This window comes from Plectropomus leopardus, chromosome 15 (genome assembly GCF_026936395.1).
Source record: "Plectropomus leopardus strain MGB_pleo_1.0 chromosome 15, ASM2693639v1, whole genome shotgun sequence".
Taxonomy (NCBI): domain Eukaryota; kingdom Metazoa; phylum Chordata; class Actinopteri; order Perciformes; family Serranidae; genus Plectropomus; species Plectropomus leopardus.
Genome location: NC_142190.1, coordinates 8638129 through 8657425, shown reverse-complemented (window position 1 = coordinate 8657425; position 19297 = coordinate 8638129). Strand labels below are relative to the sequence as shown.

General features: G+C 37.4%; 1 protein-coding gene across 1 annotated transcript in view; it reads right to left on the bottom strand.

Annotated features, from left to right (window-relative positions):
- The window catches only part of LOC121953044 (F-BAR and double SH3 domains protein 2-like), a 36536-nt gene extending 20807 nt beyond the window's left edge, over window positions 1–15729 (bottom strand). Inside the window, exons 1-4 of the mRNA XM_088088503.1 lie at window positions 15516–15729; window positions 11955–12052; window positions 6791–6836; window positions 1013–1089 (exon numbers count right to left, since the gene is read on the bottom strand). Of these exons, the coding sequence (XP_087944629.1) occupies window positions 1013–1089; window positions 6791–6836; window positions 11955–12052; window positions 15516–15536 (242 nt within the window). The 5' untranslated portion in view covers window positions 15537–15729. The remainder of the gene's footprint in view (window positions 1–1012; window positions 1090–6790; window positions 6837–11954; window positions 12053–15515) is intronic.
- Between the last annotated feature and the right edge of the window lie 3568 nt (window positions 15730–19297).

The following is a 19297-nucleotide window of genomic DNA, read 5'->3' as shown; positions in this document are numbered from 1 at the left end:
ACATCAAAGAACTGGCAGCAACAAAGGCCGACTGTAGTGTTGCCTCGCGTTGCCTGTGTCTCAACCAAAGAGTTACACATGAACACACTGCAAAGACTACAGCTAACAGCCAACTAGCACAAAAGTTATGCACCTCAGTGAGAGGAAACATGTTTCCATACCAACATGCCATACACGTCTGTATTCATCTACCAAAAAGGGAAACTGGAGGACTGACAGGACGGATTTGTGACGCTAGTAGGCCAGTTGGCACATTAACAACACAACCAAATGTTGAAAAAACAAATTTACAGTGCGCTAGAGAACAATAATACAAACAATAATGAACAATTTTTGCTAAAGAGCTCAATGGCTTAAAATAAGAATCTTACCAAATATATACATATATCTTGGCTTAAGTAGTTTATTTGCTTTCCTAACTTTGGTTTCTCTTATGGTGCACTGACCTAAGAATGATTTTTCTCTCTGACGTTGAACATTGATTGAAAAAAAGCAGACCATGGCTGACTAGTGCCAATAGTGCAGAACACACCGCAAAAAACAACCAAAAACTAAGACGAGAGATGATCGCGGTCAGCCTGACATCGATCAAAGACTGACTGTCGGCTTGGTGTGTTAGGGCCCTTAAAAAGTAATAAACATAATTATGGTGTGTTTTGGTTAAAAGTACACCCATTTAATTCAATTTCAATCATGGTCTGCATTCAGCAGCACACTCTTCCACCACATGCAGAGACCATTAACCAGCGACCAGTTAAAAAGGAATTCACTGACTAAAAAAAATGTAAAAAAATAGTTCATACCTAAGAATTGTGCAAGAAAATCCTGATGTCAAATTTGGATAGAAAATAATGTGATTCTCATTTTGACCAAATTTGTGCAGCTTTATTTGGAACACATAATACAATAATCATTTGTCCTAACAGAAACACAAATTATTTTAAGGAAAAATTTATAATTCAAGAAGACAGGCCGGATCAACATCATTAACCCATCGTGGAGAAAATGTTACCTGTGGTCTGCCTGTTCTTCTGTCTGACTGTCCGGCCATTCCCTCTTTAGATACTGATTTGCCAACTTCTGGAGAGCCTGGAAGAGAAGAAGCAAAAACATGGATGACCTTTCACCTTTGACACCAAAACACATTTCCTGCGTCTCATCTTCACATAGGACATACTCTGAAGACTGCGACCCCCTCTGACCTTGTCCTATAAACCACCAGGCAAACAGAGAATGTCGACATGAGCAGACACTTTTTCTCAAAAAGAGCAAAGTCAGTAAAAAATAACTTTTCCTAGATACACAACACTAACTTAAAATCCACGCTCATTCAAAAAACACTTTCAGATTTCAGTATGATTCAGCACTGCATGGACTCGTTCACCTGCTGACCAGAGTCTAGAGGCTGGCTCGCTTGCTGGTTTTATGCTCAATTTTTGGTAAGAAAAATGTAATTTATTCAGACCACATTCACCCCTGGAGATATATTAGGTTCCTCCGCCTCGGGCCAACAGTGAGGTTTACCTTTGAAGAACTGAAATAGCAGGACAGAGTAAACATAAAAAAAGAGTGAGGAGGATATCTCTGGTGTTTCTAAGAGCATGTTTGGTATGTCAGAGAAATGTAACCAGAACAAACTGATGGAAAGAGCAGGAATATTTTTTGCAGCGTGCAGATGATCTAAGTGGGATTTAACAACTATGCTGCTGGCTAGAAACACTCATAAAAGCTACAGCTAATTGGCTAAATTGACCCAATTTGTTTGGGTTAAGTCTGTCACATTTAAAACAAGTTAGAACAAAGTAATCATCACCATAATAATTTATCTTAAACCACAATGAAGAGAACAACAAAATTAGGAAACTAACTGACAGTGTGGTGTTTCAAAGATGTGGTTGTTCACCATGCTATTGTGCTGCATTACAGGAGTTGTAAGATCCAGCATTTCTGGAGCTAGACTAGTTCTAGAGACTAAAAGTTACGATATTTCAGCAAAATTCTGTCTTTTGGTAGGTACACAATTTTACACAAGTGCAGTACTAAACCATTGTAGTACACAGGGTTCCTACAGCTTAAAACATGTTAGATTTCAGACTTTAAGACTTCTGTCACTTGGAATGAAATTTGACACTGATTTTCTAAAAACCAAAATTGAAGAAAGATAAACATGAATCAGTTAGGGGGTTAGGGGAAGTTTTGCCCAAATGATTATTATAACATAAAACATGATTATTTTTAGGATATAATTGGACGGTTTGATGTTTGAAAAACCTTTTACATAAAATACACTGAACCTTGTACACATTGCCTTGTATACTGGTGTTAGTCGCAAAATTTTGATCAAATGGCCAGTTTTCATTACACTTCCACATTGCACATTATGTGAGCACACTGGTTCCACTATCCTGATCTAGGTGACATTAATGTAAGAGGCAGTAAAGAAAAAAACAATTGAAAATCCTACTTCCCCCGTCTAGCATTTTTAAGACTTTTGAAAGATTGATTTCATACATTTAACTACCAATTAAAACCTTATTTTAGATTAATGAACTCAATGTCTTTTAAGACTTTTTAAGGATGATTGGGAAATCGCTTTAAAATATCAAAGTATCGCATAAGTTCACTGCGTTTGAGCTTCTGTAATGCTGCAGCAGGGGAACCAGCAGAAATGAGATTGCATGTAAACAGGTTTCACAATAACCAGACCAAAATGAACCATCAAATATTCGTATTTGCCAGCCAAGTCTGACTGGATTGGCATAAATTTCAGTTGGGTACAGCTCTACATATAATTCAAAGAATTTAGCAGGACTTAAACTGGTTCCAGATACAAGCTGGCTTTCCACTTGATATTAAAAAGAGACACCACTTTTTAAAATGTGTTTTGCTCATTCATGTGTTTTGTGCATTAGGCCCCAATGAGTGTCCATCAAGGAAATGAGCCCATCTATCCTTCCTCTGTCCACTGTGAAAAGACCAGCCCTGTCATGCAGTCCTGAGGCAGGCTAGGCCTCGGCTCCGAACTCGTTGGTCTTGGTGATCTTGGTGCCAAAGCTTCAAAGCCGCTACAAACCCAGCCATTGTGGGATTCAGATAGAGACTGGGCTAGCCTAGCGGACACGCCTGAATAGTGTGATGGGAACAACCGAAGGGGAGGAGGAGGGGATGCGAGGACGAGGCAGAGGAAGAGCCACACAGAGGAGGACATTTTATCACAACTGTGTGATTTGAATAGCAATCGGCTAATGTCTAAAGCAGCTTGCAGGTGTAAGAGACCCTAAAGAGAAGAGATTTGAAGAAAATAAATAACAAGAGGGGAGAGGGGGGTGTAACCAAAGGGGGAGAAGTGTTCCAGAGACACTCTGACCCACTTTGATTCAACTATTGGCAGCGGGTGTCTAATTGATCACATAACTAACAGGCAGCACAACCCTGACACAGAGAACACCTTTCAAACTGAGGCCCATAATGAGGACATTTTCTTTATTTTATGGCTGCAAGTAACAACTGATTTACTTTTTTTCCAATAAATAAAGTAAATGTTTTCTCTTTGAAATTTCTTGTTTTGTCCAATCAACAGTCTAAAACCCAGATATATTCAATGTATCATGACGTTACAACAGAGAAAAGAAGAAAATAAACAAATTTTAGAAGCTGGCAACAGCAAATGGTTTGGCATTTGTTCAATTAATCGATTATTCAAATATCTGGTGAAAAAATGTCTGTCAACTGACTAATAATTATAGCTCTAAAGGTATGTATCATCATTTTGCCAACCTCTAATAACTATTGTCACAGCACTAAGTCCATATCCAATCCCCCCTACTCATTTTCATTGATGTTCTGCAGTGATACTTAACTTGCGGCCCACGTCTTCCAACCATTTTCTAATTCACAATAAAAAATAAAGTGATTCACACTGGGAATTGTTGTTGTGCTTTTAGCATATGTAAGGTGCCAGAGTGCATAAAACAGCACCAAAACTGAGCTTGCTTATCAAAATAGTAACAGTTGAGGATCCCCCGCACTACCCGAAAGAGGTCCAAGGTAAGCGCCTAATCTCCTGAAATCCTAGAAACGTCCTAAAATGCCAGAAATGTCTTAAAATCCTAGAAACATGCATGGGGCTGCTTTGGGGCTGCTTTGACTTGCCCCTGGCCTCCTGTCAGTCTACCAGCAAGTTGAGTATCCCTGATGTACTGCTTTTTAGGACTCCAATAAAAAGTTATTTTATATCCAGTAAGAAAAGGGAAACGTTTAACTCTAAGAGATTGTTTATAGCTGGTATTAACACTCGCCTTGGGAGACTCGATCACAAGTGGACTGCACTAAATGTGTGTAAAGTGTATGAAATTGATGAAATTGTGATCCAGTTACTCAAATCGCTTGCCGAGGTAGCACCTCTGTAGCAGCAGTGCAATGTGCAAAAAAAAAAAAGTACCGCCCCGTGCAGGTAATGTATTTTAATTATTTGCTGTCCATTACTATGTCTTACATTAAATACACTACTGGGCCACTTCATAAAACATCATCCCCTAACAAGCGCCTGACAGTTTAAAAAGGTAATTCATGGCACATCACAAGTGTCGTAGGATAAGATTCTGTCATCAATACTGTTAGCTGAAATTAGCAATATCAGTGGAGACCTTGGCAGTTTCATATGAGTAAGATGTAAAACACATTTTGTTTTATATGTTCCTTTGCGGCCGTCAATCATATGCTGGCTCCCTAAACCGGTACTCAGTCTTTAAAACTTGGAGAACCCCCTGAAGGGGCCTGAGATCTGATTGAATCGATCTGATGAAACTATACTGAAATACATTAAAATGAACCAAATACATCCAGATTTGATAATGACTAAGTGTGGGAAGACAGAGCTGTGTTGCATTGCTCGGATCTGACGCAAATCTGACTTTCAAAACAATGGTATAACTTGGGCATGCATATCCAATAAAACACACATGCACAGGGTTAGAAAAGCTCGCCTGCAGGCTGAATCTTGACCCTCCACTAGATACAAACATGCCTCAGTTTGACTTTTCTTTTTCAAATTCTCAACACATTAATGAAACATTGAAATACATGTAAATAAAATAATCTCATCATAGTTTAATACCCTTTACATGATGCAAGTTTCCTTGTTCCTAAAAATGTGCCAATACAGCAGAGACCTGATAACTACATTGATGTTTCAGCTGCCAAACACATGCTCACAATTCCAATCAGGAATTTATTCAGGAGGAAGTGTACCACAAAAAAATGAACTCAAAGACTTTCTGCTGCTCTGGTTCAACCGATGGTGACAATTACAGAAACATTATTTTGCTGGATCAATTAAATAACACGTTTTTTACTCTGAAGTTCTTTTGTAGTACTTCTACTTCTCCCTCTTTCTTCAGAGACGATATAATGTGAGGTGACACTGATCAGCGGCTGCAGATATTTTGCCTTTATAGGATAAAACAGTGACAGTGTGAAAGGTGGTGAGAGAGGAGATGACATGTGGCAAAGGACTGAGGCCATACTCGAACCCGCGGCCGCAAAAGACATGGAGCACTAAGCGCAGAATAGATGCTAAGTGTAAATATGCAGCGCACCCAGTGTGAAGCGGAGAGTAGATAAAAAGTGTCATGAAAAGAAGACTCAAATAAAATACCTCAAAATTGTACTTAAAGGTCCAGTGTGTAGGATATAGGGGCATCTACTGGCAGAAATGGAATATAACATAATATGTATGTTTTCATTAGTGTATAATCACCTGAAAATGAGTATTGTTGTGTTTCTGTTACCTTACTATGAGCCGTTTCTATCACAGGTAGTGGGGACTCATCTGTAGATATTGCCATGTTGCACCTGCATGTTTCTATTGTAGCCCAAAACAGGCAAACCAAATGCTGGTTCTAGATAGGTCCATTCATTTTTTTGCGTCTGCCACAATAATTCGCAGCCCCTCCAAGACGAGCCAAACATAATCGGAAAAAGACTGATTTGGGACGCGACACAGCTTTATTCTGTGTATTTACCAGATTTAATCCGCTGGTCCATTTTTTTGGAGAGGAGGAGACCTCTGCAGATAATTCAGCTCCAAATAAAAACCTCCTGAACATTGAACACTAAAGGAATTCTCATGAGGAGTTCAAGCTAGAACTGAGAAGTTTCAGCTGGTTGTAATCTGCAATCCTCACCAGAAGATGCCACTAAATCCAATACACTGCTGCTATGAAACCTGGTTCAGTTTGTTTCACTCATTTAAAACAGGCCTCTGACAACAAGCGCTGCTTCTCTGAGACACCTTTATGAACCTCCCTCAGGTCCAGATGCAAATGGGCAAACAGACATGTAAGGTGGCTGGTTGGATAACTACAGACATGCCCCTCTCTTCACAGTGGTGGTGGACATTCCTCACAGGGCTGCAAAACCTGAACACAGCCAAAGAGGCAAGAAGGGATTTTTCAGGCGGGCGATTGACGTCTCCAGGAAGCTGCGGGCAAAAACAACACAGCGAGGAGGAAACGAGCCAGTGGATCACTACTGGATGTTGTTTCTCTCTTTCTGTTGTGGTGTTTTTTCTGTGGCTGGTTACCATTCATGAGCTATCTGGCCACATGAGAACAAAGAGCTTCCTTAGGACCACATCCTCAACCCAGACTTGTCATATGGTGTTTTTGGAGGACAGTATCATAAAATTGAAATGCATTTTTAGCAACACAAATGAGAAGGCAGGGTAACGATGATGTTAACGAGCATCAGTAGCACTGTGAAAGACGAGAAAAAGTTGAGATTTACTTACCTGGGCGTAGTCACGCTCAACAGCTGCCCTCTTTTGGCTAAAAGTCCTGCAGAGATGACAAAGAGTAAATGTCAATGATACCATCTTATAATGACATATACGTCAAACAAAAACAAAATAAAAACAGTTTTAATATACTCACAGATATAGTTAGGACATATTTTTCCAGTAAGGTAAAAGGTTTCTCCATTAAAAACATATTTCATTGATAGTATTAGACTAAGACATCATAAGTTAAGTTGGGTTTATTCTGCAGCCATTTCTGCTGTGTTGGCTTTATTGCGTGCAGTCACAAATATTTTAAAATTAATACACCTGGGATTATGCCGATGTATAATATAACAAAAGAGAAAATTCTGATTCGTATAATGCATCATCTTTTTGGCGATGTCTTGCCAAAGTAATAAGACAATGTTGAATGTATGAAAATGATATGACAGTTTTTTAAAAAATCTCTCTGCCTCCAGCCTTTGTATTTTCCTGGAGAGCCTGTTTGTCTTGGAGAATCGTTGTACCCCTAATCAATATATTTCTCTCCCAGATAACTGCAATTGCACTTTTTTTTCACGTCTAATCACAATCAAAGTAAAAGTGACTCTTTCTCAAAAGAGTTAAATTAAGTAGCAGCTACTACAATGCAGATCTGAAGTTGAACAGAATGACTGCAACCAATGAAGCCAACACAGATTTCAAACACACATGTACCAGAGAGCCAACATGGTCCAGTGGTATGTTTCTGCCCCCCTTAAACACAGTTTCCTTTGCCAAATATAACATGGTTGTGGTCCTGATATTTCTTACAGTCTGCCACTGTGTGGTGGTCTGTGCCATCCAACATTCACTTCCAACTGAAAAAATGTCCAGTTGTGCACTACAGCACTTTAAAAAAGTAATTTCTTTGCATCTTTAAAATCCCTGGAACATCATAATTGAAAATTATGAAAATACTCAAATTATTTAATAGAAGCTTACTAAAAAGGTGTTTGCGACAGACTGCAAGGTTCAGACTACGCAATATTTTTGTCTGTTAAGATGATCACTGTGTCAGATTAGGCTATTAGAGATATATTCTTGCCTTGCTCACTGAGAGACATAACAGACAACACGCTGGTCCCCGAACAAACAGCCATCTTTCACGACATGCATAATGTCATCGGGAAGGAGGTGCTTACGATCAAATTCCATAAATAAGAATGTAAATAAACAATACCGTCCAAAGATATGTAGGTTTGTCGTACTTTGCGACAGAAGGAAAAAATTCTAATATGCTCATCTTTCCGTTCGGATGTTGCGAGGTGTCCCAAATGCAGCATCAGAGGTAATCTACTATGATACAATACGCGAGGGGATCAAACCATGAATTGTTCGATATCAAGTAGTTTGAACTAAACATTAGGGTACTTTCACACTGGCAGTTTAGCTAATTTGGTGTGGACTAAGGGCTGAACATTATGGGGGGAAAAATCTAATTGCAATTTTTTGACTAATATTGCAACTGCAATTCAAATGTAAGGTTCAGTCAGACTGGACATGAGGGGAAAGGGAGGAGGGCAGGACATTCATTTAAGGTCCCAAAGCTGGAATCGGCATGCTGCAACCACTCAGTTATATCGAGGCACTGCAACAGACTTTTTTAATGGACTTATGAAGTGCCAAAGTAAAGGGAGTAGTATACAAGCTCACTACACCACAGTGATCGCTACTAATTTTGATTGATGATGTAAAAAAAATCCTGCGCTCCTAAAAAGTTCACAACTGGCAGATGGATTTAACAGTGGTTAACTTTTTGAATTCATGCAAAAAAAAAACAAAACAAATCTCTACTATCAAGAAATCTTTTGGTTTGGTTTGTTTGCTTCCAGACCACAAACAGAACCGTAACCCTCCGTTTTAAGCGGTCTGTCTTTTGTTTGATTTGCATTTAGTTTATCTGGCTCTGCATGATAACAATGGCACAATCATAAAATATATTTACAGTTTGTTCTCCTTCATGTCAAGCCAGTCCCTAAAACCAACACGGGTCTATGATAACAAAAAAAAGTACAGCTGTCTGTCCACACTGATTGTTTTTATTTTCCCTGCCGTTTCCCCCATCTTCTCCTCCTTCTGCTGCCTCCTCTTCCTGTGGTGAATAACATGGATATTTCTAATGATACAGTCTGACAGAAGTCTTCCTTGAACTGAAAGTCTAACAGCAGTGCTTGCACGCTGTTGTTTAATGCATTCAAGGAGTTATTTTGTGGGGCAATTTTGCAGTCTGTAGTCAGATTTATTGAGGCTTCTGCAGCTGAGGCACTTGCTTTGATTGCCTGTTGATGGGTTTCTTTCTGCACGCTCATAAGATGTTGATGCAAGAGCAATTTTGATTCTTAAAGACCAACAAAAAGTGCAAGCACTGCTAATGTTCAAAATAATGCAACATGTTTGGCTGGTTTCACAAATATATATATAAACAAATCATACAATATTCTGAGAAATGTAAAGCATGTCAGTAAATATTGTTTTTGTGCTGGTGTTTCAGGCTTGATTTACACTAACAGTAACAAAGTTGACTACAACTCAAGTTAAAATTATACCAAAGTGTAAGAAAAGAAGAGAGGTCAGTGCCCTGGGAAAGACTTGACTGCTGCAAAATCATCATTAAGTCATTAAACATGTCGAGACTTGACTGCAATGCTCCACCCCGACTCTAAACAATCTGGCCGACTTCCTGGGAGCTTCCCTCTCTTCCTTTAGTCTTCCTCTTTCCCTGCATTTCCAAGGCTCCCTCTCCTCCACTGCCCCTCACACTCACTTCCTGTCATTTTCTCCAAACAGAGCCTTTGCTGACATGCAGATGCAATTTCCAGTTTGCTGAATCATTTCTTGTCCAAGATCAGGGAGTGACCCCTGCGAATTATGTACCAGTCCAGTTTTGCATTGTTTCAGGCAGACTAATGTTACTGAGCCTCCCACAGCGAATGATTCAGGGCAGTCAGAACATCTGGCAGCTCTCTATGACCTTAACTTCCAGCTGTTTGGAGGTTCAGAGCTCTGCCACCAACCACAGACAGGAAGTGGGGAGCCAGTAGGCTGTCAACTCGACCCAACACTAAGGCTGAAAACACAACCACAACTTTTGGCTTTTCAACCTTTAAAATGCCTACACATCTGAACACAGTGTCTGTTTGTCTCTACACGTTTACTCAGCCTGATCCAAGAATCTTAAACACTAATACACTTTAATCTTTGGATTTAAAGTTGCTGTTGTTCAAATGGGGGAAATGCCAAACAATCACAGAACACCAGGACCAGAAAAAGATTAAATATTTACTTAAATATGTATTAAATGTATAAAATCAAAGGGTCAGAGATAGATAAAACAGAGTTAATCAATTCTCCCCCTGTGTAAAAAAACAAACTGCATCATATTAGGATAGTAGGAGGAAACACAAACTTTTGGCTTTTAATTTGACATACATATAAACAGGTCTAAACCTTTAATTAACTGTTTCAACATACAGGCCAAAATTACCACAGTGGCCCCTACATATGATGACATATTGTTGGAGACAATGTTTGAATAAAGTATATATTCTTTCTCAGCATACAATACATACTTTATTTTATTTTTTTTTAATATTTACATACGTTGCTAATTGTTTATTCTGTGTTTCTATTTGCTATACTTGTGCTGATACTTATTTTTACTTGCGATAATACTCTATGCCGGCATCAGAGTGACTGCAATGAACCCCCCCCCCCACACACACACACACAAACACACACAATAACGTATTTTGATATCTGATGAATAGATTTACATTTACACAAAAGCAGATCAACTGTCTGAATGGAGACAGTACCAGAACATGCCTGCCACATACACAGAGTGCTGTATTATGGGTTGTTTGCAGCCTTGATGTTGCTAGACTAATGAGTTTCTTTAAGTCTGTTTACAGTGTGTCTTTTGGCTTTAGTCAGCCCTAAAAGTGTTATGTTAGCTTAATTTAACCTACAGGAGCTTCTGGTGGCTCCTGTAACATGTTTTGCTGCCACAGAGGGAACAAGAGTGGGAGGCATTTCTTGTATAGCTACGCCAATTATGTTCTGCTTTAAAAGAAGTAATGAATGTTGTGTTGTTCATGTTTCAGTTTTAAAAGAGAAAAAGCCTTCAAGAATAAGGACTCTTATTCTCTGGGACACAACTGAAACACATTCCCAACAGAACGAGTAGAAAGTGTTGACATCTTTGGCCTTGTCCGCACGTATATGCCTATTTTTTATAATCAATATTTTCCTTACTTATGCATTAAATCCACACTGTAATGTGACATGCTGCTCCCCAGAAATGCAATGACACGTGGTGACGCAGGCCTCCTGGATTTTTTGGTAAACTGAAAAGCATTTCCCACATCGTAAACAAAGCTTTTAATTAGTTAGGAGCCAAATTTTCTGCTTTTGTTTAATATAATTCCTATTAGTTATGTTATATGTGTGTTTTAGGTGTGTTAGGTGAACTGATAAAACTTAACCACACTTGACAAAAACTCAACGCACGGGCAAAGGAACCCCACTACCAACTAGCATTTTGGTGATGTAATTGCAGTGCGACTGAGACACACCAACGCACAAGTATAAATGTTCACAGCGGCATAGTCCACTTGCGTAGAGCTTATGCACAACTATAAATCAACCTTGAGGTGCAGATTTTTCAAATCTATAGTTTCTGTGCATCTATGTAGACATAAAATCTAGGGTTTTCAAAGAGATAACATCATCACCTCAACGAAAATGCCCCTAAAACAACATCAATGACGGACTACCAGCAACCAGCGATGCACCTCCTCGTCCGTTCACATGCATCAATCAGATTTTATGCCACAGCACCTTGAGCTGTGTGCCAGAAAGGTGTTCAAGAAATAAAAGGTAAAGAAAGAGGTGTCAAATAGCTGTATAAAAATAAATAAATAACATTACAGATGTCCCGCATGTCTGGAATAATTCTTGTGCACTTATTTGGAAACAGAGGGCCGTGTCCAGAGAATTTTTTTTTTTAACAAATGGGAAAAATGTCTGCATACATGAAGACAAGGCCTTATAGACTGGGTCATCTTATAAATAAGTAAATATAAAATGTGCCCTGCAGTCCACCGTATCTACAGTTAGACCTCTGACTGCTCACCTCAGGTCTTCCAGGAGGTCACACTCTGTCTGGTGTTTGATGTGTAATCTGCTCATCTGCTCTGCGTGAGTGTGTTTCAGCTCCTGGGTGACCCGGACCTGCAGAGCGGGTAAAAGATTAGACATTAGTTTGTTAAGACAAAATCTCGAGATTTATGACTACTCTTTTTTTAAGCTCATAAATAGAGACACTGAGGATTTCTTCACTTTGTTAAAATATTTTTCCATACGTAGACCAATGACTCAAGAGGCCAGTGTTGACTCAGCTGAGTTCACAATTGATGTTTGTGAAAATGAGCTAATTATCAAGGTGAGAGTGAGACTCCCTGGGTTTCTAATTGGCAATTAGATTAATTATGAAGTGCTGTGACCAGGTCTCATTACTGATAACTGGGAATGCTGTCAGTAGGTTTTTTTCCATTCTTGTTTCAATTATGAGCCAAATTTAAGTTTAATAATTGCAACTAAAATGAACATTAATCGCCAAACAATATGAGGATTTCATAAATTTCTTTGTCACATATGATACTAAACTTAATATCTGAGATTTGGACCATTGATCTTATAAAAACAAGCCTTTTTTAATGCATCACCTTGGACTCTGAAGTTTTCTACAAACAAAACAATTACAAATTAAAAGAGTAAATAGTGAGCAGATTTATTGACAATTACTTCATTCTATATTTTATATTCATTTATCGAGCTGGGTAAGGGTAAAGGTAAGGCTGGCGTTATTCTGTCTCAACACTTTCTGACTTCTGCATTCTCTCTGTGGTACTTGGCCAAAAGTCCATTTACTCCTACTGAAGAGGTAAATCTTTTAAAACCGCTCACAAAGTTTAAGTTCCTAACCTAGCTGGAGGCTGTAGTTTTTAACAAACTAAAGGGGACACTGGGGACTACTTTCAGAGGCAGATTAATCCACATTTGGTGCTCTGGTGAGTTTGTGGCAGCAGGACGGTGTACAGTATTTGGGATTACGGCAAAATAAACTACAGCATGCGTTCATGGTGTAAAAGGAATATCTCACACTGTGCAACAGTGCGGTCGGTGAATCTGGCTTCTTATTAGTTTAAAGGAAATAAGTTTATTATGTATATGTTGAAAGTAAAACAATAAGTTGGTTAACTGATCAGATCTATTAACTATTTTAGTCATTTTCAAGTAAAAATTGCAAAAATTCTCTAGTTATGTTGCTTATGGGTGAGACTGATGCTGTTGTCTCAGGTGACACTGAATTACACATTTTTTGGTTTTGTACTGTTGGTTGGATAAAACAATCAATGCAATATTATCTGATCACTGCTCTTTGGCATTTTACAGTCAAAACTACTAAACTGACTGAGAAAACCATCATTAGATATATCGATCATAACAATAACTGTTGGTTGAAGCCTTATTTAAGTGTCTGAGTACACACTTTAGTGAGTGTAAACAATAAAGGGATAAATAGCTTCACTAATGCCAGTTTTAAATATACTTAACAACAAAATTCAATTGATCTGTTTGATGCTGCAAAGCCAGTAACACAAGGCAGTCAGAACCAGACAGCTGACTGGTATTACTGGCCAACCACTGAGCTGACTTACAGTATTACTTTCCCAAGAGATCCAATGACACCTAAAATGTAACTATCCCCAGTGTAATTAGTCATTTAATAAATTAGTCTGATGAAAAAAACAAAACAAAACAGAAACTGTTTTTCCAATCAATTAATACGCTTTGCAATTGATTTAGAAGATCTGGTGCATTTTTCTGTGAATATATTTGGATTTTGAGCAAAACAAGCAATTCAAAATGTAATCTTTTATCATTTATTAATCAGAAAAATAGCAGACTAATAGATAATGTAAATAACGATTAGTTGCAGACCTAAAATACAGTGCAAGAGCTACAACTTTAACAAGTAGGATGTAAAAAAAAAAGCTCCTACTTGAATGTTTGTCTTCTAAACACAATATTATACAACTAATGAAAACTGGACTTCACACATCCTAACATGTTAAGATTTAGGTTTATTTATTTTCCAGAATATTATTTCTTTTCAGTGTCTATACAGCATGAAGCAGGCAGCCAAAGTCAGCCCCATGCAATATCAAGGTGAGAGTCCGTCTGTCTTGGCTTTTGATTGGCCAGGAGATAAATTAGGAAGTGCAGTGACTAGATCACAATACTGATAACTGAGAGTGTTGTCAACAGGAAGTTTTTTCCTTCCTCATTTCAATTTAGGTATTAGTATTCAGTTATTGAAGTTGCATATTGTAGGTCATGTTACATGCAAACTTAAAATACACTACTTGTTCATCAAGTTCCAAAGCAGCCACTGTTAAAATGAAGTTCTACTTAGATAATGATTAATGATTTATCTATATTATCTTGTAAAGTTGGAGAGTCAGATGATGTAACTTCATGAGATTCCTAACAAATTATCAATCTTTTTAAAAATAACTTTTCCCCATGACTATCAGAAAAAAAAATTCTTTACTTCACCCTCCAAATGTCCAAATACACATTAAGATACAACAAAATCTTAAATCACTCCACATACCATTGTTATTAAAACTAAAAAAAACCCCATCAAAACCTGCATTATTTTGACTCCAGTTAACAGCATTGTAGCAGAAAAACGTACTGTGGTAGGAATGGTCAATCTTCTGTGCTGCTGAGCCATGTTATTGAAATATGATCCCACATGAACATTTTTTCACACAGAAGCAAACTTCTGCTAAGATTTGTATTTTTACATGTGTGTCTCAAATAAAAACACTTAAAACACTAGTGTACCCTTAAACTAGGTATGCTATTTTGAGTTTAGATAAAAATACGCGACGGCAATGATTGTTTTTCTTCTTTTCTACAAAAACTTCCTCTGCACGAAAAAAAAATGCACCAAACTACATGGAAAAAACTATCAATTTACTTTTCATAGCACCAAACGCACTTAAATGAGCAGGATTTGACTTGACACATTTTAAGTATATCTGAATCCACTCTCAAAATCGGCATAGACAAAAATCACAAACAGAATTTCGTTTGGATAAAATCTCAACTTTTGTTTGCCATAATGTTGCTCCACAGTGTGAACAAACTTGATATTTACTTGAACTTTAGAGTTGCTTGGCGAATCACTTGTGCGCCGATGTAACCCAATACCTCGGTAACGTTATTTCTTAAACGATGTGAGGTTATTTTCCAAGTCGATATGGAGAAAAGTTTATTCTATCACATTTTGAACGTATTTTGGCAGGACCGTCTCTCTCCTTTCGAGAGGGAACGGGGCACGTTAACGGGGCTATTCTCCTTAAAAATTGGGGCACATGGGACTTTTTAAACGATTTTTTCTTCATTCGTTGCTATTTTAAGAAGCAGCAGAAGCAAACTGAACTTTTGAGATGAAAAAATAGTGAATATTCACTGAATTTAAAGGTTAGTTTATCGTCTACGCCAGCCGAGCAGCAACAAAGCGTACATTTTCAACCATTAAATATGCACCACTTCGTCGAGAACGTTTCCAGACAAGTAACGTTAGCTTCAACGGCTAAGTTACAACGGGAAAACTCACCTTTCTCGGTGGGGGTTGCATCCTTGTTTCTTGACATAAAAACTACACAAAAGACGAAAGTTTATCTGGAAAAACTTTGGGCAAATGTTTCGAATAAATGATAACGGAAGAAGGGTATTTCAGCCTGGGTCAAGCGGCCATGGCGAGTCCAGTAAGTAGTAAGTTGAGTCCCGTTGAAAACACTGTGGCCCCGGGGAACAGAAAACATATAAGCGGTAAGCTAGCAGCAATAAAAACTACAAACCTCCGGTCGGATTTTCAAAATAAAATACTACTTCCGCACACAATCTTCAAAATAAGAGAAGACCATCCATACACGGAAAACCTCGCCGCAGTAGTGGGTTGTAAACGAAGTACATTTACTCAAGTACTGTACGTGAGTAGTATTATAAGCTATTTAAAGCGTCTTTGAATACCTATAAAAATTGATGTCTAAGTCCTATCTATTATTATTATTATTATTATTATTATTATTATTATTATTATTATTATTATTATTATCACTACTTGTACTCTTCTTGAGTATTTTGTTTTCATGCCCCTTTCTATTTTTAGTCCATTACAATTCAGAGGTAGATATTGTACTTTTACTCCACTACATTTATGTGACTGTTTCATTTACCTTACTTGTTAAATATATATACTTGTTAAAGAGTCACAGGGGACATTTTTATGTAGCTATTGAGTACTCTTGCTTTTAATACTTTAAGTATAGCCCATTTTATACTGGATTATACTGAAATACTTTTTTAGGTAAACATTTCAATGCAAGACTCTTAACTGTAACAGAGTATTTTAAGTGTGGTATTACTTTACCTTAAGTAAAGGTTATAAATACTTCCTCCACCACTGGCTTGTTGAATTTGAAAGGTTTTTTTAAAGTATGAATCTGAATATAATGAAAAGTAGAGGAACTTAGGGAGAAAGATAGAACTACAATAACAAGAACAGAAAACTTCAATAAATAAAACAGAAAACCAGACGGCGAACAAGGTGCAGATTTTGAGAATGGTTTTCAAAGTAGAAGTGTTTTGATTTTTAAATGACAAATAATTCAATGAGGCCGCAATCCGTTCTTACAAAACACAAGATATTTATAAATTTTTACAGAGCTTAAACTGACTAATTATGAAAGCGGGGGGAAAATTACATGAAATTAAAAAAATAGTCATTTGTGTTTTGGGTATGCCAATTTTACAGACTAAAATGTGTTTTTGGATTGAATGGCAACCTTCACAAATAAACAATCTTTGTCAGTGGGCCCTCTAGTGGCCATTTCCTCTCTGCAAACGTGGATCAATGGTGAGCGTCATATGTTGCATGTTTTTTTTTTAATATTTATATGAATCTCTTTTGTACATTGTCAGTCACACTTAATAAACCCGGCATCGACATTTTTTTGGCATGTACACCTACAACTCAAAACAGTGTTCAATCACAAGCTTTGCCAGAGATCAGGACAAAATTAGAAAACAGTTATAAAGGTTTTCATCTGAAAGTGCAGAGAGCAAAACATCTGACTGGGAATTTGATGCATTATCCCATTTTGTCTCATATTCTGGATTATTGGCCATAAATATTTGTGCTTGCAAGTACAGTTACAGATACATTTTCTTTTCCATTAAATGTTTTCTCTTTACATCAAATAGTTGAGAATTTACTACAGATAATTGATGTTTATGGAAGTTTAAAAAAAAGAAGAAGCCAAAAGTCCTAATTTTTAACACAATTTTAACATAATTAACTATTTATTAGTACTGCCAAGCCAACTGGTGCCTTGTTTTGTGCATAAAAAGCTTTAGCTTTTACCTGAACTATATGGAAATGTCTAGCTAATGCAATGTGGTAAACATAAATAAAATCAATGTATTTTTAATCTTTAAATTCAGCGTTGCCAAGTTCAATAATGCTAATATTTGTTTTAATTCAAGCTCCACTTACCATTCTCCTAAGCTTTTAACTGCATCTCATGGTCTTCCTCTGCAGATTTGTACATTTTTTTACTTCCTGTTTTCTGCACAGATTAAACAAACAAAATATTTTAACATTTTGATTGGGGACATTTTGAGGTGCTGGTACGCAGCTTTTTTATCCTTTAAGAGCCATGCTAGCTGTTTCCTCTATTTCCAGGTTTTGTGCTAAACAAATGAGAGCGGTCTCACCCAAAACTGTTCCTTTAGGTCATGCTTAATACATTATCTCGAGGCCTTGTCCCAAAGGAAAAAATATGTAGTTCTGAGTCCTCCATGGTTCTGTACTTAATGTGTTTAATCAGAAAGCTGATATGACAGGCCCATCAGTGAACATAACATATGCTACACTGTTACCATTATGCATCAGAGGCCAGTTATCTATTAAGCACAAACTTCATGTTCCCGTCACATAACAGTGACAATGTCCAGAGATTTACATTCCTGTTCGCATGATGCATACAGCTGTCAGCTCTCTGAAATCTCAGAGATTTCTGAGATTCATAAACTGACGTGTCTCAAACTGTTTCAACTAAAATCACAAAGGGAACTGATTTTCCTCTGTTGCCCTTTTAAAACAATATGTTAAACCTGTTTCAAGTTCCAGCTCATAAGTCTACCCATATTTCATTGTACGTGTTCCTTTAATTATGCCCAACTTCCTGCCACCCTGCCTGTTATTGTGCTGGCATCCTGGACTGGTTTATTCTCAAAGACAAATCAGAAATTAACAGAGGTCCAGATAAGGTAGTTACATGCAAAACATCTTTGTAGCATTATGTACAACAGGAATATGAGATTTTTGATTTTGCAGCTATGTTTTGCTATCTTGGTGCCTTTTTAGAGGACATTTCTGCAGAATGACACGTGCAGCTGGGGTGGAGGATAACACATTTGAATGCAACGCCACAAATCAAAAAGGCAAATTATGACAGAAAGGGGAAGACAGTGTTGGCAGCAAGTGCTTTTTGAATTATTAGAATTAATAGTAAAAATGACTGAGAGTACAGGATATTCAACAAAAACTTCATGTGGTCAGTATGTTTTTGACTGAATTTGCAACAGGATGTTACTCTATATATCCATTTACTATAACAAGCAGGGTTTATTTGGGTATTATTACCAACCAAACACGTTTGAATACTTGACTAACTGTGGAGAAGCTAAAGCAAAATATAAGAATGTGTTCATACTGGTCTGATTTTTTGCATTTTTTCCTTTCATTTTTCAGTGAATGATACAGAACAGGGGAAAAAATGTACCCAGCTGGTCTGTACGACCTCTGATTGGCTCTAAGTGGTCACATGACGAGCCACTGCCTCCAGCCATGAGCCAGCATCAAGCGTGCAGGAATATACTAAGGTTCCCTGAGCGGTTTTCAAAATAAATTTTTGCACCATATTTTCCCCACTTTTTAAAATGGGTGTTTATGTTTAAATGTTTTCTTAACATGAAGGTTCTAGGAAATGTTTTAATATTTTCATATTAGAAACACTCCCAAGTCTGACACCCAAGCCTATATCTCCATGGCTAGATAGATGGTACAAACAATATTAATGATAAGAAGAAGTGCATTTTAAAAGGTAAATATATAAACATACCTTAAGAACTAAATAATAAATAAGAAGAAAATAAATGAATTAGGAATTAAATATTTGAGATCAGAAATTGACAATGTCTGCTGTTATTGCTTGCCAGGAAAGTACTCAATTTTTTTTGGAACAAGTCATAGCCTATTTAGGTGTAACATAGTGACTGATAGTGGTAAATTTCCAATTTTTGGATAATGGTGAATATTGTCCCAGCAGCACC